This window comes from Conger conger, chromosome 19 (assembly GCF_963514075.1).
Source record: "Conger conger chromosome 19, fConCon1.1, whole genome shotgun sequence".
NCBI lineage: Eukaryota > Metazoa > Chordata > Actinopteri > Anguilliformes > Congridae > Conger > Conger conger.
In genome coordinates, this window is record NC_083778.1 from 10,502,691 (window position 1) to 10,524,296 (window position 21,606).

General features: G+C 47.9%; 2 protein-coding genes across 3 annotated transcripts; both read left to right on the plus strand.

The window, feature by feature from the left end:
• The first annotated feature begins 7,469 nt into the window (after window positions 1–7,469).
• On the plus strand, window positions 7,470–9,194 carry LOC133119011 (E3 ubiquitin-protein ligase TRIM35-like). The gene is made up of 4 exons (XM_061229372.1): window positions 7,470–7,590; window positions 7,826–7,848; window positions 7,938–8,053; window positions 8,180–9,194. The coding sequence occupies exons 1-4, from the start codon at window positions 7,498–7,500 to the stop codon at window positions 8,677–8,679; spliced, it is 732 nt and encodes a 243-aa protein (XP_061085356.1). The 5' UTR covers window positions 7,470–7,497; the 3' UTR covers window positions 8,680–9,194.
• Window positions 9,195–12,808: 3,614 nt separating this feature from the next.
• On the plus strand, window positions 12,809–16,062 carry LOC133118812 (E3 ubiquitin-protein ligase TRIM35-like). Of its 2 annotated transcripts, none has more exons than XM_061229065.1 (6): window positions 12,809–13,431; window positions 13,694–13,789; window positions 14,222–14,452; window positions 14,688–14,710; window positions 14,800–14,924; window positions 15,042–16,062. In XM_061229065.1, the coding sequence occupies exons 1-6, from the start codon at window positions 13,036–13,038 to the stop codon at window positions 15,539–15,541; spliced, it is 1,371 nt and encodes a 456-aa protein (XP_061085049.1). In that variant the 5' UTR covers window positions 12,809–13,035; the 3' UTR covers window positions 15,542–16,062. The 2 variants fall into 2 exon arrangements, with proteins under 2 accessions (XP_061085049.1, XP_061085050.1); XM_061229066.1 differs by having other exon boundaries at window positions 14,800–14,915.
• The last annotated feature ends 5,544 nt before the right edge of the window (window positions 16,063–21,606 follow it).

The following is a 21,606-nucleotide window of genomic DNA, read 5'->3' on the forward strand; positions in this document are numbered from 1 at the left end:
AATTCTTGTTGAGCACAGGACTTGCAGGTTATAGGCTATTATCTATTCAGTCTGCTTATCGATGAACCAATGCCATTTTACACAGTATCAATTAATTACATTCTTGAAGCATGTTTTTGTACACATGAATGCATGCCTTTGTAGGAGAAAATGTGAGCTTGTTACGCAAAGGCACCGTCGAAGCGTTGCCGACGCAATTAACAATTAATAACAGGTGCGTTGGGCGCTTGCGCCGCTGCAAGACCTGGCGCTTGTGTTAGAGCGCCCTCTCCTGGATTATTTCGCAAACTGCAATATTAACCAGCGAAGGACCGACATTTTAACTTAATTTCTTATCGCTGCCACCTCTCTCTCTCACTCACAGCGAGTCACCAGTCATGGTGTGTGACCAACAACGTGACCGCGACGTGAGGCGACAGAGGCGAATAGAAAATAGACATTCATGTAGCCTCTTAAATGTCACATTTAAACTGCGTAGTTCGTGTGATTCTTTTTTTTTTTTTCTTACTCAGGACTCACTGGTTGTTAACACCCCCCTTCCTTATAGCGATACTTCCTGTAAACAGGAAACAGGAAACCTCATTCCAGGAAATAAACTTTTTCTTTCGCTTTCATTTCTTTTCAGCAGTGGCATACAGGGGCTAGCTTTGCAGGAGTAGAGGTGAACTCATCTTTACTGTGTTTAGTCATTCGTACAGAAAAATGCAAACACGAGCACAAGAGAACCGTGAATCAGGTAAGAATTATAGTCTGGGGAAGCAGTGTATTCAGAAGGAGGTTGACTAAAAGTGCCCTGTGGAATGTAAGGCTGCTATCTGGAGGAGCGGATAAGGAAGCAAAGAATGGCAGCCAACTTTACCGTGTCAGTGGACGAGGTCTCCTGCCCAGTGTGCCACGACATCTTCACCTGCCCTGTTGTCCTGTCGTGTAGCCACAGCTTGTGTAAGGACTGTCTGCAGCAGTGCAGGACAGCCGGCTTCCAGAAATGTCCACTGTGCCAGAGAGCGTGTCCCCCCGGGACCGAGCCCCCTGTTAACCTGGCTTTGAAGAATCTCTGTGAGCGGTTCCACCTGGAACAGGAAGTCGCAGGGGGCTCGGAGACTCTCTGCGGTCGGCACGGCGAGAAACTGAAGCTCTTCTGTCTGGTGGATAAACAGCCGATATGCGCCGACTGCGTGCCGGATTTGCACGACCGTCATAAATGCTGTCACTTAAAGGTAGCAGTGCACGACCATAAGGTGAGCAAGGCCTACACGTCTGAATGAATGAGGATTGCGCTCGTCTTGGTGTATAATTGCTTATTTTGGAAATTGTGGGTAGCACTGCCGCCTCACAGCAAGGAGGTCCTGGGTTTGAATCCCCGTCGGCCGGGGCCTCTCTGTGTGGAGTTTGCATGTTCTCCCCGTGTTTGCGTGGGTTTCCTCCAACAGTCCAAAGACATGCAGGTTAGGCTGATTGGACACACTATTTAGCTGGTGAATTGTAATGTTGATATTACAGATGAGGATGCAGGCGGCCCTGAAGCCCTTACAGGAGAAGCTGGAAAACTTTAAAAAGATCAGTGAAACTAGAGATCAAAAACTGCATCACATCAAGGTACAGTATGTGAAAGTGTTGTGGCTTTTTAAAGTATAAACAAAATAATAAGTACTGTGGTGCCTGGGGGTAAATCCTGAGGCCGTGGGTGGGCCCAGCTGAAATCCAAGACACAGGAGTCAGTAATCCAGAAAAAATTAGTCTTTTTATTTTTTCTGTTTTCTTTTTTTTTTTCGTTGGGGTATTGCTGATAGCGCCCCCCCTCAGGGCAAGGGTAGTAAAACGGGAGAAAATAAAAGGGCCGTTGAGGCAAAACTAAAATAGGTTCTTCCCAGACCGGGGTATTCTTCAGGGCCTCCTTCCTTCTTCCCTCCGGGGCCGCGTCAGGGCTGGGGGAAGCACACAGAGATAGGGTTAGGTAAGGGGGCTCAATTATCCTCACGTGTCCGTTGGTAATGGTGGGGCCTCCTTTTAGGTTTAATCCTCCAGGTCAGTACGGTAGAGGATCTTTCCTCTGCTCTTCCTTCCTCAGCATAGGCGCCGACCGACTCCGTTTGCAGCCTCGACCGCGCCTTAAATATCTTCCCCTGCTCATTAGGGAAAAGAGCTGCAGCTGAGTCAGTAGTTTTCCACCGTGTTCACTTACGTGCGCTGTCCGGGGTCCTGGACCTGCAGGTAGAGGGTTCTCTCCATGGTGCTGATCTCCCCATCACTTCCCTAGGAAAATAGACCCCTTCGCATACCTCTCCCAATGCATAACGGTTGCAGGGTTGCGTTGTGCGGGCCCTTCTGGGGTTCTCTACCCACGTGGCGCAACATGCAGGAGCAGGGGCGCCACATATTCCCCCCCTCAGCTCCAAGCCCCGGGCGGGAGCGTCTGCCCCTAGGCCATCCTCTCTCCTGGATAGCGCATCAGCATTCTGGTGCAGCTTCCCAGCACGATGCTCCACCTTGAACCTGTAGGGTTGCAGCTCTAAAAACCAGCGGGTCACTCGGGCATTGCTGTCCCGGTTAAGGTACATCCATTTTAAGGGGGCATGATCAGTCACCAACAAGAACTCACGGTCGAGTAGGTAGTAGCGTAATTTACCTACTGCCCATTTGATGGCGAGGCATTCCTTCTCGACCGTGGCGTAATTCTTCTCATGGCTGAGGAGTTTCCGGCTGATGTACGTCACTGGGTGCTCCACTCCGTCCTGGATCTGCGAGAGTACAGCCCCAAGTCCCACTTCCGATGCGTCGGTCTGCAGCACAAAGGTTTTCTTAAAATCAGGGGTGATCAGTACCGGTTCCTCCCCCAGGGCTGCCCGTAAGTCCAGGAAGGCTGCAGTGGCGAGGGGGTTCCACTGGACCCGGTTGGGCTGCTCCTTTTTGGTGAGGTCGTGGAGCGGGGCTGCTCGTGCTGCAAACTCTGGAACAAACTGTCGGTAGTACCCCACCAGACCCAGGAACATTCTCACCTGCTTCTTGGTGGCCGGTTGGGGCCAGGTGACGATGCTGTCGACCTTGTTCGACTGGGGCTTCACCCGTCCCCTCCCGACAGTGTGGCCAAGATAGGCCGCTTCCTCCAGTCCGAGCCGGCACTTCGCAGGGTTAGCTGTCAGCCCGGCCTCCCTCAGTGACGTCAGCACAGCTTCGATCCTGCCGACGTGACTGTCCCAGTCGGTGCTGTGTATGATTATGTCATCCAAGTAGGCTGCGCAATACCTCTGGTGGGGCCGTAACACCTGGTCCATCAGTCGCTGGAACGTGGCTGGGGCTCCATGTACGCCGAAGGGGAGGACTGTGTATTGGTAGAGGCCCGTGGGGGTCGCAAAGGCCGTCTTCTCCCTGGCACGGGGGGTTAGGGGAACTTGCCAATATCCCCGCGTCAGGTCCAGGGTGCTTATGAATCGGGCCGGTCCCAGCCGCTCGATGAGTTCGTCCACTCTCGGCATGGGGTACGCGTCACACAGGGAGATGTCGTTCAGCCGGCGGAAGTCGTTGCAGAACCGCCAGCTCCCATCCGGCTTGGGGACCAGCACCACGGGACTGGACCAGGCACTGCGGCTTTCCTCAATGACTCCGAGGTCAAGCATTTTCCTCACCTGCTCTTGTTGGACCTGTTCCATGTGGGCCCTCATCATGGGCCAGATCTGGGCCATCCGCCGGTCCATTTGTTCCACGTGTTCGATCAGGCTGCGGGTTTTGGACGGTTGCTGTTCCCAGGCCTCCTTTGCCAGGTCTAGTAGTCCCCGAGGTCGTCGGCCATATAATAGTTCAAATGGAGCGAAGCCGGTCGTGCTCTGGGGTACCTCTCTGACTGAAAAGAGGAGATAGGGTAAGAGCTGGTCCCAGTCCTTACCGTCAGTCTCGATTGTCTTCCTCAGCATGGACTTGAGGGTTTTGTTGAATCTCTCCACTAGCCCATCGGTTTGGGGGTGGTAGACGGAGGTCCGCAGTTGGGTCACGTGTAGCAGCCGGCACATCTCTTTTAGGACCCCTGACATGAAGCACGTCCCTTGGTCTGTCAGGAGTTCCTCCGCTATCCCGACCCGGCTAAAGAGCATGAACAACTCCTTGGCCACTGCCTTTCCTGTCGCAGTCCTGAGCGGGATAGCTTCTGGGTAGCGAGTCGCATAGTCCAAGATCACCAGGATGTACCGATGTCCCCGGCTGGACTTCGGCAAGGGCCCCAGGATGTCCATCGCGATCCTCCTGAAGGGTACATCGATAACAGGAAGGGGGATTAGTGGGTTTCTCAGGGTTACCTTAGGGCTATGGAGTTGGCACACAGCGCAGTGGCGGCAGTAGTCCTCCACAGCCTTTTTCACCCCGGGCCAATAGAACCTCGCCAGGATCCTCTCGTAGGTCTTCTCCCTTCCCAGATGGGCTCCCAGTAGGTGAGTGTGGCCTAAATAGAGGACTCGGGACACAAACGGTTGGGGTACGAGCAGCTGCTCGACTTCCTCCCCCTGTGGGTTACAGACCCGATAGAGCAGGTCACGTTTTACCCTGAAGAAGGGATAAGCTGGTGTACTCACCGCCCCTTGGGGTACCCCGTTAATGTCTCGGGCGTCTCTCCAGGCTTGAGCGAACTTGGGCTCGTTTAGTTGGGCAGTGCCGAAGCGGGTGGGCGCTTCGGCCTCCTCGCTCGTCTCTCGGGGCCCATCCGAGAAGGCCAGACGGACGTCTTTCTCCGGGGGCAGGGCCTCCCCAAGCTCTTTTTCGGTCGCGGTGACGGTTCCACTGGTGGCCGGGGGGTTTGGTTGGCGTTCCCCCTCTGGTAGCGGGGCCTCTACTTCACTGTCCCCAGATGTCACTGCCCAGACTGGAAGGGGGGTGCGGCGGGCCGCCCGTCGGGGCCGTCGTGGCCTCATCTCGCTCGGAGACCGGGACCCCTCCTCCCAATAGGTCCGGAACAAAGGGCAGTCTCTTCCCATTAACACAGGTACGGGTAGATTTGGTACCACTCCTGCTCTCACCGAGTGGGTTCCCCGTGGGGTGATTAGGTCCACCCACACCGTGGGGTATTTCCTGGTGTCCCCATGGATGCATGCCACAGCCACCTCTTCACCCCTCTCTTCTCCCGCAAATTCTGGTCGCAGCAGGGTGATGGCGCTGCCCGAGTCGAGCACTGCTTCAGTGTCCCGGTCCCCCACTCGTACCGGGAATCTGGGGGCCTCCGTACTCTGATGTGCCCAGCAGGTGGTCAGGTACAGGCAGGGGTGCACGGGGCTGCTCGCACCACTGGCGGCGGGCCTGGACACCTCCTTCCCAGGGCAGTTCCTGACTAGATGCCCCTCCTCTCCGCAGTTGTAGCATCTCCACTCAGGCCATGGTCTCCCTGTATTGGGTCTGCCCCGGCGATTTGGGTTAGGGAGGGGCGGTGGGTGCTTCACAGGTTGTGGGCCCTGGGTTGGTTGGCTCTGGGTTTCGGGGCGTTCTGGTTGGAGCATCTGCTGGGTTACCTGATGGTTTTCAAGGAGGGCCACTAGGAGGTCTACCGAGGCGGGTCCCACCTGGGCTACGTATTGTTTGGCCTCCTTCGGTAGGGCGCGGGTGCATCGGTCCAACACGACCCTCTCCAACAGGGGTGGCCCCTCTCCCTCGGCCAGCCAGCTCTTAGTCAAGCGGGTCAGGGCGGCGATTTGGGACCGGGTAGGCTGGGAGGCATCATATGACCATTCGTGGTAGCGCTGGGCTCGTGCGGGGAGGCTGAGCCCATATCGGGCCAGGATGGCTTTCTTCAACTTGAGGTAGTCGGTGGCATCAGCCACGGCCATATCCCGGTAGGCCTGTTGGGCCTCCCCCATTAAGAAAGGGGCTAGTATGGCCGCCCAGTCTGCCGGCGGCCATTCTTCACGTTGAGCTGCTTGCTCGAACACGTGGAGGTACGCCTCGACGTCATCGTCGCCCGTCATCTTCATCAATACATCTCGTGGGGTCCATCTCGACCCGTCGCGTGGAGATAGGCGACAGAGTTCAACCACCGCTTCCTGCAGGGCCCGCTGGGACTTTGCCAGCTCGGTGATGACCGCTTCCAACATCATCCCTCAGGACTCCTCCTCTACTTCTGCCTCTTGCATCTCGGCCAGGGTAGGTGCAGCCAGCCGTGTCCTTCGTCTCCCTTCACTGGGGGGTGTGGCCTCCATTCGCGTTGACCTCAGTCGCGTTGATTCTTCCGTCCAGACCAACTTTCCCAGCGTGGCATCAGTGTGCCAGCATTCTCCACCATATGTGGTGCCTGGGGGTAAATCCTGAGGCCGTGGGTGGGCCCAGCTGAAATCCAAGACACAGGAGTCAGTAATCCAGAAAAAATTTGTCTTTTTATTTTTTCTGTTTTCTTTTTTTTTTTCGTTGGGGTATTGCTGATAGCGCCCCCCCTCAGGGCAAGGGTAGTAAAACGGGAGAAAATAAAAGGGCCGTTGAGGCAAAACTAAATTAGGTTCTTCCCAGACCGGGGTATTCTTCAGGGCCTCCTTCCTTCTTCCCTCCGGGGCCGCGTCAGGGCTGGGGGAAGCACACAGAGATAGGGTTAGGTAAGGGGGCTCAATTATCCTCACGTGTCCGTTGGTAATGGTGGGGCCTCCTTTTAGGTTTAATCCTCCAGGTCAGTACGGTAGAGGATCTTTCCTCTGCTCTTCCTTCCTCAGCATAGGCGCCGACCGACTCCGTTTGCAGCCTCGACCGCGCCTTAAATATCTTCCCCTGCTCATTAGGGAAAAGAGCTGCAGCTGAGTCAGTAGTTTTCCACCGTGTTCACTTACGTGCGCTGTCCGGGGTCCTGGACCTGCAGGTAGAGGGTTCTCTCCATGGTGCTGATCTCCCCATCACTTCCCTAGGAAAATAGACCCCTTCGCATACCTCTCCCAATGCATAACGGTTGCAGGGTTGCGTTGTGCGGGCCCTTCTGGGGTTCTCTACCCACGTGGCGCAACATGCAGGAGCAGGGGCGCCACAGTACCTGTAAATATATATTTCTTCTCAGTTTCTTAATTGCAGTTTTTGAAAACTGCATTCCATTCAATAACACACGATTAGCTAAATGCAGTAAGATGAACAAAACATATTAACTGTAGCAATATCAATTAAAAGCACCAAAATATATTTATGCTTCATCTAATTAAATTTTCTCTTTATTACTGATTGAGAATAATGCATATGTTTTGCACATTGGACTAATTTATTCCTACTAAATATAACTGAAAGTCTAACATACAATTGAAAGCATATAACTATATTTACAAAAGCAAATTCAATCATTTGAAGAAAAAAAGCAGCCCCCCTTCTCCTAACTGTTTTCAAGTAACTGAGAAAAACGATTAAGTTAAAATGTTTCAGAGCCAGGTTCAGCAAACAGAGAAGCAGATCAAAGAGGAGTTTCAGGAGCTGCACCAGTTCTTGCGCCAAGAGGAGGCAGCCAGGATCAGAGCCCTCAGAGTGGAGGAGATACAGAGGAGCCAGACTCTGAGCAGGAAGATGGAGGAAGTGGTCAGAAAGATGAAGGCCCTTTCAACCACAGTCAAAGCCATAGAGCAGGAGATGGGCAAAGATGATGTTTCATTCCTGCAGGTCAGAGAAAAAGCAAGATACAAATCAAAATGTTATTTTACACACTTGGCATATAGGAGGCGGAGTACAGGTAGAATCTTAGGAATATGATTCAATAGAAAGAGAAATCACAAAGTACACACACGCTTCAAGCTGTAGAATGTAGTCGGAGAATTATATCTTCCTGCCATTTTTGTTGAGGTTTTTCTGATAAAGGTTGGCATCAGGGTCTAATTATTTCATGTGTTCATTTCAGAATTACAATGCAACAATGAAACAGTGAGTCAAAACCCTTTACTTTCCATTCTTCCTATGCATCACATTGATATAAAGCCAACAGCAGCTCTGACTCCTGAATATTACTGCAGGACTCAGTGCACAGTGCAGGACCCAGATGTCTCGGGAGTGCTAATCGATGTGGCCAAACACCTGGGCAACCTGAAGTTCCAAGTCTGGCAGACGATGACGGGAATGGTGAAGCACAGTGAGTGTGGTGTGCAAGTGTGAGGCGATTTAATGATAAAGGACAGATTGTTTTTGATGCACAGCTGGAAAGAGTCAAGATCGTTCTGTTGATTGAGCTTTTATTTCTACATGTCTCTTGTCTCAGCTCCTGTTATTCTGGACCCCAACACAGCTGGACCCTTCCTTATATTCTCTAAGGATCTGACCAGTGTCACATCAAGCAAAGCATATTCCACAAATGCCAATACTCTTTTTGGCTCACAAGGATTCAGCTCAGGGAAACACCAGTGGGATGTTGAATTTCACGAACATACTTTTATAGATATAGGTATTGCCGAGGAGTGTCAAAAACAGAGATGGAGTAAAGATGAACGCCATGTCTGTACAGTACGTTACTGTGGTGGTTGTCACGTAATAGAAGAAAAATCTGTACTCAGGGGAATGCTTAAGATAAGAGTGCTCCTGGACTGCAATGAAAAGACTCTGTCATTGTTTGACGTCTACGGCAATAAAACCTTCGCAAATGGTAAGAGATACACTCTCACAGGGAAACTCTTTCCATTGTTTTACTTTTATGAAGTAATTGATGACTTGAATCTGAAGATCTTGCCTGCCAAGATCAAAGTCATGCAGAAAGTACAGTGACTGAAAAGCCACGCTTCTGCAAAGCAAGTGGTTTACGGATGAGAAACCTGAAAAAGGTTGAGTTAACATTAACTGTGACTTGACACAAAATCATTAGTTGCAGTCTTCTGAGTGAACAGGAACCGTGCTTAATCTCAGCCCTCCATCCGGGTAAATTATCAATGAACGAAGGTTTGTTCTTAAAGGAACCGAGCACCAGCCATAGTTTAAGAGAAAACAGTTTGGGCAAAACATTTTATGTGTTCATATCATGTAGTGCTTTTCACACGGGTCTTATTTTTAGGGGAAAGGTTATTTGTGTGTACATTATTGGAGGGTTCTTTTGGTTTCGACTTATAGTTAAAATCACTACAATGCACTTGAAAAGTTTTAGTTTTCAAATGCATTGTCATCGTGTTAGGAAGCCTACTATGCTTAACTGTTTTAAGGTTTTATTTATTTATGTTGTGGTTTAGAGCAAAGGTATTCGTGCATTTTATTTGAATTATATCCTCAATAAAGTTTTATCATCGTAATCAATATGCGGAGGTTTCCTTTTCATAATAGTGAAATAATTGAATTATTTACAGTCCGTGAGCATTCACACAAGCTGTTCAAGTGATGTTAAAATGTCAATTACAATAATTAAAAAATAAACACGACACCGTGCTCTTTAGTCTTTATTCACAAAACACAGACTTAATGTCTTAAGTCTAAATGCTAATGCTGCTGCAAATGTGTAGCAATAGAAAACCTTGTTACTCCATACACAAATGGCAACGAATGCATCACAGCTAGCACCAGTAGCTCAATGCAGCACAGCATTTTCATTCTGTCCCTTCCCAGCACCGATGATCGCACTTTACATAACAAGCAGCCCAGAATTATCCATGGTTATTTTGACCTGAAGTTCATTACGTCACTTGGCTGACGCTTTTATCCAAAGCGACTTACAGTCAACTTACTTGAACACTGACATTGTTGCCCTCTCCACCTTCTCCAACAACGCCTCGGAGAACAACGGCACGTCCGCCCTGCTGCCCGGGCCCCCCTACCTGCTGGTGAAGGCGGCCTTCATAGTCCTGGTTGCAGGCTCTCTCAGTCTGGTCACCATCATTGGGAACATCCTGGTCATGCTTTCAATCATCGTCAACAGGAGCCTGCAGACCATCAACAACTACTTCCTCTTCAGCCTGGCTTGCGCAGACCTCATCATCGGCGTGAGTTCCATGAACCTGTACACGGTCTACATCGTGATTGGCTACTGGCCCCTGGGGCCCGTGGTGTGTGACCTGTGGCTGGCCCTGGACTATGTGGTGAGCAACGCCTCCGTGATGAACCTCCTCCTGGGTGCTGTCCTTCCTGCTGTGGGCGCTGACCATCCTGTTCTGGCAGTTCATCGTGGGGGCGCGCACCGTGCCGGAAAGGGAGTGCTACATCCAGTTCCTCTCCAACGCCACCATCACCTTCAGCACGGCCATCGCTGCCTTCTACCTGCCCGTGGGCATCATGTCGGTCCTGTACTGGCACATCTCCAGGGCCAGCAGGAGTTGCGTGAAGACGGGGAACTGCGAGCCGTCGGGGCCGAAGAGCCGCCTCCCCACGCCCGAAGACGAAGACAACGAGGAAACCCAGGGCACGGACTGGAGCCGGGACGGGGGGGGCGGGGCCGGGGGCACGGAGGCGGAGACTTCCGAATCGCACCGGGGCGACCGGGCGCGCTCCGAAGGGCACGCCCGCCCCCACGCCATCGCCACGGTGACGAGGCAGCCGCCGCCCAGGAGGAAGGCGGCGGCGTCGTCGCGGGAGAAGAAGGTGACACGCACCATCATGGCCATCCTGGTGGCCTTCGTGGTGACGTGGACGCCCTACAACGTCATGGTGCTCCTCAACACCGTCTGCCCCACCTGCATCCCCAAAGCCGCCTGGACCATGGGCTACTGGCTGTGCTACATCAACAGCACCGTCAACCCGGCCTGCTATGCCCTCTGCAACGCCACCTTCAAAAAGACCTTCAAACGACTCCTCCTCCGCCAGTACAAGGACATTCGCTCGGGTTGATGAACGGAGGCGCGTGTATGTCGCACTGATTAGAAAAATATATATATTCTCTTAAAAAATTTTATAGAACTGCAGCTACAGGTTCAAGAGTTGATGGGCTAAATGACTACCTATATACCGTACGTGCAATATAAACACACACACAATTGTATGCCTACAAACTGTCCGTTTGAATCAAAAGCACATGTAGAACATAACGGAGATGCAATGAGAATCTACACACATTGTATGATCAACATAAAAACTGTGCATCGATAAGGAGTTTGGTTTCATCTGATATGATATTCACCTTACTGAAAATACCAAGAAGTCATGTATGATAGGTGAAACTATTTTACTGATGCACCAGTGAGAGGGAGGGATATTACCGAATGAACTATGGGGAAAATAGGGCTAACAGGATGTCTGAAACTCATTGTACAAGAAACTGTGTTTGTGCGTGTGTGTGCGCGTGTGTAATGTGCATTCGTCTGTGTACACTGTATATGTGATTGTGTGCGGGAGAGTAAGACTGTGAGACATGTGAATTCAGTATAGTCAAGAAAGTATGAAAGAAAAATAAAGATCTACAAGCGGATAGCAGTGGTTGGTGGGGCTTTGTTGTTGATTTCCTGTTGTTCTGCTGGTTACGGAAAGGCTCTCTGAATACAGATATCATGTATGGGCTAATACAACTGGATTAGGGTGGTGACGCACACAAATCTACAAACAGGAGCGCTTGTCTGTGCTGATTGTGAGCATGTCTTGGTGCTTGTGATTTAAAATGTCTTATATTGACTTTTTTCCTCAATTTCGATTTTGGATGTCACTTTTAAAATTCAAAACAATTCACTGTCACGTGCAGGAACAATGACCATCGTCAACTTACAATATCCATGGGGCTGAGCAATCTCACGCTGGATATCCATCACCTGCACAGAGGACATGCAGTTTTATTTCTGTGTGCATACCCCCACCCACACACACACACACACACACAGAATTGAAATGTGCATACATAAATGTGTTTCACAAATGCTAAATGAATGTTCCCCTCCTAACTAACTTCTGCTGGGGGAGGTCCCAGGCCATATATGATGCTTGTAATATTAGTTAAATGAATACAATGTATTATAGTTTCCAAACATGTTGTCATATTCTGATTCTTCTATCAAATGAGAAATAAAGCAGATATATGTGAATGATATGGTTCTTCTGTTTTCTTCTGTTTCACCCGTGAGGTCACTGGGTTCCATTATGTTCTATTGTGATTTTACAACTCAATGCTATCATTTCACTATTGTTACCACTGTCCTGTTATCACACGCCAATCCCCCATTATCACCACTCTCCTATAATTAGTCTTACTGCCATTTAGATCTTACGTTTTACGACGATATACATTCCTACATAAAAAGAAGTTAGTGACGTTATACAGCTAGTTCGGTCAATAAGGATTCATAAACATGCAGAGCTTCAGAACAAACACAACGTTTAATTCTTGTTGAGCACGGGACTTGCAGGTTATAGGCTATTATCTATTCAGTCTGCTTATCGATGAACCAATGCCATTTTACACAGTATCAATTAATTACATTCTTGAAGCATGTTTTTGTACACATGAATGCATGCCTTTGTAGGAGAAAATGTGAGCTTGTTACGCAAAGGCACCGTCGAAGCGTTGCCGACGCAATTAACAATTAATAACAGGTGCGTTGGGCGCTTGCTCCGCTGCAAGACCTGGCGCTTGTGTTAGAGCGCCCTCTCCTGGAATATTTCGCAAACTGCAATATTAACCAGCGAAGGACCGACATTTTAACTTAATTCCTTATCGCTGCCACCTCTCTCTCTCACTCACAGCGAGTCACCAGTCATGGTGTGTGACCAACAACGTGACCGCGACGTGAGGCGACAGAGGCGAATAGAAAATAGACATTCATGTAGCCTCTTAAATGTCACATTTAAACTGCGTAGTTCGTGTGATTCTTTTTTTTTTTTCTTACTCAGGACTCACTGGTTGTTAACACCCCCCTTCCTTATAGCGATACTTCCTGTAAACAGGAAACAGGAAACCTCATTCCAGGAAATAAACTTTTTCTTTCGCTTTCATTTCTTTTCAGCAGTGGCATACAGGGGCTAGCTTTGCAGGAGTAGACGTGAACTCATCTTTACTGTGTTTAGTCATTCGTACAGAAAAATGCAAACACGAGCACAAGAGAACCGTGAATCAGGTAAGAATTATAGTCTGGGGAAGCAGTGTATTCAGAAGGAGGTTGACTAAAAGTGCCCTGTGGAGTGTAAGGCTGCTATCTGGAGGAGCGGATAAGGAAGCAAAGAATGGCAGCCAACTTTACCGTGTCAGTGGACGAGGTCTCCTGCCCAGTGTGCCACGACATCTTCACCTGCCCTGTTGTCCTGTCGTGTAGCCACAGCTTGTGTAAGGACTGTCTGCAGCAGTGCAGGACAGCCGGCTTCCATAAATGTCCACTGTGCCAGAGAGCGTGTCCCCCCGGGACCGAGCCCCCTGTTAACCTGGCTTTGAAGAATCTCTGTGAGCGGTTCCACCTGGAACAGGAAGTCGCAGGGGGCTCGGAGACTCTCTGCGGTCGGCACGGCGAGAAACTGAAGCTCTTCTGTCTGGTGGATAAACAGCCGATATGCGCCGACTGCGTGCCGGATTTGCACGACCGTCATAAATGCTGTCACTTAAAGGTAGCAGTGCACGACCATAAGGTGAGCAAGGCCTACACGTCTGAATGAATGGGGATTGCGCTCGTCTTGGTGTATAATTGCTTATTTTGGAAATTGTGGGTAGCACTGCCGCCTCACAGCAAGGAGGTCCTGGGTTTGAATCCCCGTCGGCCGGGGCCTCTCTGTGTGGAGTTTGCATGTTCTCCCCGTGTTTGCGTGGGTTTCCTCCAACAGTCCAAAGACATGCAGGTTAGGCTGATTGGACACACTATTTAGCTGGTGAATTGTAATGTTGATATTACAGATGAGGATGCAGGCGGCCCTGAAGCCCTTACAGGAGAAGCTGGAAAACTTTAAAAAGATCAGTGAAACTAGAGATCAAAAACTGCATCACATCAAGGTACAGTATGTGAAAGTGTTGTGGCTTTTTAAAGTATAAACAAAATAATAAGTACCTGTAAATATATATTTCTTCTCAGTTTCTTAATTGCAGTTTTTGAAAACTGCATTCCATTCAATAACACACGATTAGCTAAATGCAGTAAGATGAACAAAACATATTAACTGTAGCAATATCAATTAAAAGCACCAAAATATATTTATGCTTCATCTAATTAAATTTTCTCTTTATTACTGATTGAGAATAATGCATATGTTTTGCACATTGGACTAATTTATTCCTACTAAATATAACTCAAAGTCTAACATACAATTGAAAGCATATAACTATATTTACAAAAGCAAATTCAATCATTTGAAGAAAAAAAGCAGCCCCCCTTCTCCTAACTGTTTTCAAGTAACTGAGAAAAACGATTAAGTTAAAATGTTTCAGAGCCAGGTTCAGCAAACAGAGAAGCAAATCAAAGAGGAGTTTCAGGAGCTGCACCAGTTCTTGCGCCAAGAGGAGGCAGCCAGGATCGCAGCCCTCAGAGCGGAGGAGATACAGAGGAGCCAGACTCTGAGCAGGAAGATGGAGGAAGTGGTCAGAAAGATGAAGGCCCTTTCAACCACAGTCAAAGCCATAGAGCAGGAGATGGGCAAAGATGATGTTTCATTCCTGCAGGTCAGAGAAAAAGCAAGATACAAATCAAAATGTTATTTTACACACTTGGCATATAGGAGGCGGAGTACAGGTAGAATCTTAGGAATATGATTCAATAGAAAGAGAAATCACAAAGTACACACACGCTTCAAGCTGTAGAATGTAGTCGGAGAATTATATCTTCCTGCCATTTTTGTTGAGGTTTTTCTGATAAAGGTTGTCATCAGGGTCTAATTATTTCATGTGTTCATTTCAGAATTACAATGCAACAATGAAACAGTGAGTCAAAACCCTTTACTTTCCATTCTTCCTATGCATCACATTGATGTAAAGCCAACAGCAGCTCTGACTCCTGAATATTACTGCAGGACTCAGTGCACAGTGCAGGACCCAGATGTCTCGGGAGTGCTAATCGATGTGGCCAAACACCTGGGCAACCTGAAGTTCCAAGTCTGGCAGACGATGACGGGAATGGTGAAGCACAGTGAGTGTGGTGTACAAGTGTGAGGCGATTTAATGATAAAGGACAGATTATTTTTGATGCACAGCTGGAAAGAGTCAAGATCATTCTGTTGATTGAGCTTTTATTTCTACATGTCTCTTGTCTCAGCTCCTGTTATTCTGGACCCCAACACAGCCGGACCCTTATTTATATTCTCTAAGGATCTGACCAGTGTCACATTAAGCAAAGCATATCCCATGGATGCCACTCTTTTTGGCTCACAAGGATTCAGCTCAGGGAAACACCAGTGGGATGTTGAATTTCACCGAAATACTGCTGTATATTTAGGTATTGCCGAGGAGTGTCAAAAAGAGAGACGGAGAAATGATGAACACCATGTCTGTACAGTAGGTTACTATGGTGGTTGTGACCCAATAAATGAAAAATCTATACGCAGGGGAATGCTTTTGATAAGAGTGCTCCTGGACTGCGATGAAAAGACTCTGTCATTTTTTGACGTCTACGGCAATGAAACTTTCAAAACTGGTTGTAGATACACTCTCACAGGGAAACTCTTTCCATTGTTTTACTTTTATGCAGTACATGAGGACGTGAATCTGAAGATCTTGCCTGCCAAGATCAAAGTCATGCAGAAGAAAGTTCAGTGACTGAAAAGCCACGCTTATGCAAAGCAAGTGGTTTACAGATGAGAAACCTGAAAAAGGTTGAGTTAACATGAACTGTAACTTGACATAAAATCATTAATTGCAGTCTTCTGAGTGAACAGGAACAGTGCTTAATCTCAGCACTCCGTCCAGGTCAATTATCAATGAACGGAGGTTTGTTCTTAAAGGAAACAAGCACAAATCACCAGCCATAGTTTAAGAGAAAACAGTTTGGGCAAAACATTTTTTGTGTTCATATCATGTACAGTGCTTTTCACACGGGTCTTATTTTTAGGGGAAAGGTTTGTGTGTACATTATTGGAGGGTTCTTTTGGTTCGAGTTATAGTTAAACTCACAATGCACTTGAAAAGTTTTCGTTTTCAAATGCATTGTCATCGTGTTAGGAAGCCTACTATGCTTAACTGTTTTAAGGTTTTATTTACCCATGTTGTGGTTTAGAGCAAAGGTATTCGTGCATTTTATTTGAATTATATCCTCAATAAAGTTTTATTTTCGTAATCAATATGCTTTCTGGAGGTTTCCTTTTCGTAATAGTGAAATAATTTAATTATTTACAGTCCGTGAGCATTCACACAAGCTGTTCAAGTGATGTTAAAATGTCAATGTCAATTACAATAATTAAAAAATAAACACGACACCGTGCTCTTTAGTCTTTATTCACAATACACAGACTTAATGTCTTAAGTCTAAATGCTAATGCTGCTGCAAATGTGTAGCAATAGAAAACCTTGTTACTCCATACACAAATGGCAACGAATGCATCACAGCTAGCACCAGTAGCTCACTGCAGCACAGCATTTTCATTCTTTCCCTTCCCAGCACCGATGATCACACTTTACATAACGAGCAGCCCAGAATTCCCATGGTTATTTTGACCTGCAGTTCATTGCGTCATTTGGCTGAAGCTTTTATCCATAGCGACTTAGTCGACTTACAGATGGAGTTGAACACGGACATCGTTGCCCTCTCCACCTTCTCCAACATCTCTAACGCCTCGGAGGACAACGGCACGTCCGCCCTGCTGGCCGGGCCCCCCTACCTGCCGGTGGAGGCGGCCTTCATAGTCCTGGTTGCAGGCTCTCTCAGTCTGGTCACCATCATCGGGAACATCCTGGTCATGCTTTCAATCATAGTCAACAGGAGCCTGCAGACCATCAATAACTACTTCCTCTTCAGCCTGGCTTGCGCAGACCTCATCATCGGCATGAGCTCCATGAACCTGTACACGGTCTACATCGTGATTGGTTACTGGCCCCTGGGGCCCGTGGTGTGCGACCTGTGGCTGGCCCTGGACTATGTGGTGAGCAACGCCTCGGTGATGAACCTCCTCATCATCAGCTTCGACCGCTACTTCTGCATCACCAAGCCGCTCAGCTACCCCATGAGGGATGCAGCTGGAGCAGATGGTGTTGAGGAGCGCCATGACGTTGTAGGGCGTCCAAGTCACCACGAAGGCCACCAGGATGGCCATGATGGTGCGTGTCACCTTCTTCTCCAGCGACGACGCCGCCGCCTTCCTCCTGGGCGGCGGCTGCCTTGTCACCTGATGGCCTTCGTGGTGACGTGGACGCCCTACAACGTCATGGTGCTCCTCAACACAATCTGCTCCAGCTGCATCCCCGATGCCGCCTGGACCATGGGCTACTGGCTGTGCAACAGCACCGTCAACCCGGCCTGCTACGCCCTCTGCAACGCCACCTTCAAAAAGACCTTCAAACGACTCCTCCTCCGCCAGTACAAGGACATTCGCTCGGGTCGATGAACGGAGGCGCGTGTATGTCGCACTGATTAGAAAAATATATATTCTCTTATAAAATTTTATAGAACTGCAGCTACAGGTTCAAGAGCTTGATGGGCTAAATGACTACCTATATACCGTACGTGCAATATAAACGCACACACATTTGTATGCCTACAAACTGTCCGTTTGAATCAAAAGCACATTTAGAACATAACGGAGATGCAATGAGAATCTACACACATTGTATGATCTACATAAGAACCGTGCATCGATAAGGAGTTTGGTTTCATCTGATATGATATTCACATTACTGAAAATACCAAGAACTCATAAATGATAGGTGAAACTATTTTATTGATGCACCAGCGAGAGGGAGGGATGTTACCGAATGAACTATGGGGAAAATAGGGCTAACAGGATGTCTGTAACTCACTGTACAAGAAACTGTGTTTGTGCTTATAACTGCTCCCAAAGGTCCTTTTCTTTAGCACAGACACCCACGCATCGACTGATGTTCACGTCTGAAGTTTTATTGTTTTCTTTCGTCGGCAAACACCGTGAAAAACGTGTGCGCCTTGTGACCAAACTCAAGGAGTAGTTACATTCACTTTCACACCCTCTCTTCTTTGCTCTTCGTTTCTCTTGCTTTTCATTTACAAAACAACATCTCTGCCGTTCTCGAATGTTTCGACCAATCCACAGTACTCTCAATTAACGCAACTGACTCACGTGACCACAGTATGCTGTCTATGCAAAGGAACTTACACATTTGAACAGTAGGTGTCGCTACTACACAAGATCACAAGAAACCAAACCTTATATTTTCCAAACATTACAAACAAAATGATTGCACAACACCAATCACAATAATCATTAAATTCTCTCCATATTACTCTGCACTTTAAATAACCAGAAAGTCAGGGGACAGCTACACTGCCACCAAAATTACAAAGATTTATGTGAACAGAATGATTAAATCTTGTAATTTTACCATAAGCTGTCAATTAACCTTAACATAAACATTTAGACATCCATCTTTTGGTACTATTTTAATGATAGTTTAGGAACTAGAACCACTAGTTTTTGAACTGGACGCTCAAGAAAGGATGGTTGCGTCAGGCGTTCACCTTTCTTTCCTAGGTTACTTTGCCCTACTTGGATTTTAACTTTTCTCACTAGACCATCATCATCTTCGCTTGTCTCAACGACTCTGGATAGTTTCCACTCATTTCTAGGAACATTGTCCTCCTTGACAACTACTACATCCCCTACTTCTACATTTCTTCTGGGTGTATGCCACCGTTGTCTGAGGCTCACATTGGCCAGGTATTCTTTACGCCATCTGCTCCAGAATTGCTCTGTCAGGTATTGCACTCTCCGCCACCTTTTCCTGGCATACAAATCTTCTCTAACAAACTTTCCAGGAGGCGGAAGAGGCACAGAGGTCTTCATTGTGAGTAAATGGTTAGGTGTTAAAGGTTCAACACTCTTGGGGTCACTGATTGTGTTTGTGGTGAGCGGACGATTATTCACGATCGACATAGCCTCGTAAAAGAATGTTCTCAATGAGGTGTCATCTAGTCTTCCAGTAGCTTGTGCCAGGACAGAGCTCATCACGCTCCTTACTGTCCGTATTTGGCGCTCCCAAACACCTCCCATGTGGCTTGCGTCAGGAACATTCATAAGGAAGTCACATTGTTTTCTTGCAAGATAGGTAGAGATCCTCTCTTTGTCTAGTTCCCTAAGACCTTTCTCTAGCTCATTCCTTGCCCCAACGAAATTCGTCCCTTGGTCAGATCGGATCTGTCTTACCGCTCCTCTGATTGCTATGAAGCATCTCAAAGCATTAAAAAATACGTCAGTCGTGAGATCCTCCAACATTTCTATGTGGATGGCTCTAGAGCTTAAACATGTGAATAACAGACCATATCGCTTGTATTCTTTCCGACCCTGTTTTGTGTAGAAGGGACCGAAGCAGTCAATTCCGGTGTATGAGAATGGGGGTGAGGGCTCTACTCGGTCAACAGGCAGGTCTGCCATACGTTGTTCTTCGATCGGTCTACGCACCTTTCTACAAGTGACACAAGATTTGATATGCTTGGCCACTACCTTGCTGGCACCTACTATCCAATATCCGCTGGCCCTGAGTTCGTTCAACGTTTGCCCTCGGCCTTGGTGCTGAGTTTTCTTGTGACAGTGATCAAGTATGAGTTGTGTGACGATAGCTTCCTTAGGAAGGATCACTGGATGTTTCAACTCAAGTGATGCGGAAGATCTTCTCAACCGCCCTCCAACCCTGAGCAGACCATTTTCAAGGATGGGATCAAGTTGGTGTATCTTGTGGGTTTTTGGCAGTTTATCAGATTTGTGACTAAGCCATTTCAGCTCTTCCTCAAAGGCTTCTCTTTGTGCTGCCTTGATGAGCGCAAGAGCGGCTAGTCTTCTTTCCTCTACACTAATAGGCCCTGACCGGTCTTTATGTGCCAGTCTTTGAATCCGAGCGGTAACGTTGAGGGCTGTATTCCAATCTGAGAATCTTGACAACCTTTCAAGGAAGCTGTCTGTTTCAGAGGCTTCTGTTTTCAGGACTTTTACCTCTGGGTCCCCTACAAGAAGCTCTGGGGATTTTTGGTTCGTGACAATCTCTCGTTCCCATAAGAACTCAGGTCCTATGAGCCAATTTGAATCCATGAGCTCTGCCACCGTGAGACCCCTAGATGCATGGTCTGCAGGATTTTGACTTGTTTCAACGTAGAACCATTGACTTGGATCTGTTGTCTCTCTGATTCTCTGGACATGGTTAGCGACAAACACATGAAAGCGCCGGGCTTCGTTCTTGATATACCCGAGCACTACCTGTGAATCTGTCCAGAAAAACTCCCGATCTATTTTCAGTTCGAGCTCTTCTCTAAGAGTGTTGCTTACCGCAGCAGAGACTGTAGCTGCAGTGAGCTCGAGGCGTGGTATGGTGACAACATTTATGGGTGCCACTCTGGCCTTGCCCATGACCAGTGCACAATGCACTTGTTCATCAGCAACAATCCTGATGTATGAGCATTGCCCATAACCGTTATTGCTAGCATCTGAGAAATGATGCAGCTCAATGTTTTGGATTGTGCCAAGGTTCTTAGGAATGAAGCATCTTGGTATTTGGATTTTATGTAGATTCTCCAAGTCATGGAGCCATGTTTCCCATTTTGGCTGTAGTTCAGGAGGGAGAGGATCATCCCAACTAACTCCCCGCTTGCACATCTCTTGAAGCAGTCTTTTCCCATTCAAGATGTAGGGAGAGAGAAATCCTAATGGGTCATACACGCTGGCGACTGTTGATAGGATTCCTCGTCGTGTGGCTGCCTTTTCATTAAGGATAACATTGAATGAGAACGCATCTGTCTCTATGTTCCACTTTACCCCCAGTACACTCTGCATTGGAAGCTCGTTGTAGTTCAGATCTACATCCTTCACAACGCTGGCACATTCACTCTCTGGAATCGCATCCAAGACTTCTCTGCTGTGGGACACAAATTTGTGCAAGCGTAGCTTTCCCTTCGCACACATTTCTTGTGCTTCTTTGACTAGCTGCTTGGCTTTCTCAACTGTTTCTACGCTGATAAGCCCATCATCCACATAGAAATTCTTTCGAATGAAGCTCGCTGCCAGTGGGTAGTCCTTTTCATATTTACTGGCCAGATATTTCATGCCATAGTTGGCACATCCTGGAGAGGATGCGGCTCCAAAGATGTGCACTCGCATGCAATATTCCTTGGGCTCTATTTCTGTGTTCCCATTTTCCCACCACAGGAACCTCATGAAATCCCTATCTTCTGGGCTAACATGGAAGCGGTGAAACATCTTTTCCACATCGCAAATGATTGCAATTTGGTGCTCACGAAATCTACACAGCACCCCAGTCAGAGCATTAGTTAAGTCAGGTCCTGTGAGTAGGTGATCATTTAGAGAGGTGTCAAGGTATCTGGCGGAGCAGTCAAATACGACTCTGATTTTTTCTGGCTTCCTAGGATGGTACACCCCGTGGTGTGGAATGTACCATGTATTGCCCTCTTTCGGTGAGATCTTTACTTCTTCTGCATCACCATCTTTGAAGACACTGTTGATGAATTTCACATAGTCCTCTTTGTACTTGGGACTTTTCTCTAGTTTTCTTTTGAGGTGTTTCAATCGGGCTATAGCGAGCTGCTTGTTGTTCGGAAGCTGTGGACGCTCTCTGAAGGGCAGGGGCATTTCCAGATGTCCTTCCTCATTGTGTTGAACTTTCCCATTCAGTAGCTGTAGAAACTGAATATC

Excerpts from the sequence above, each read along its gene's own strand:
- LOC133119011 (XM_061229372.1), top strand. The coding sequence starts at position 7,498 with ATGGAGGAAGTGGTCAGAAAGATGAAGGCCCTTTCAACCACAGTCAAA. Across the intron at positions 7,591-7,825 it reads ATGATGTTTCATTCCTGCAG|AATTACAATGCAACAATGAA; the intron begins GTCAGAGAAAAA and ends TGTTCATTTCAG. Across the intron at positions 7,849-7,937 it reads TACAATGCAACAATGAAACA|GACTCAGTGCACAGTGCAGG; the intron begins GTGAGTCAAAAC and ends ATATTACTGCAG.
- LOC133118812 (XM_061229065.1), top strand. The coding sequence starts at position 13,036 with ATGGCAGCCAACTTTACCGTGTCAGTGGACGAGGTCTCCTGCCCAGTG. Across the intron at positions 13,790-14,221 it reads AAAAACTGCATCACATCAAG|AGCCAGGTTCAGCAAACAGA; the intron begins GTACAGTATGTG and ends AAAATGTTTCAG. Across the intron at positions 14,711-14,799 it reads TACAATGCAACAATGAAACA|GACTCAGTGCACAGTGCAGG; the intron begins GTGAGTCAAAAC and ends ATATTACTGCAG.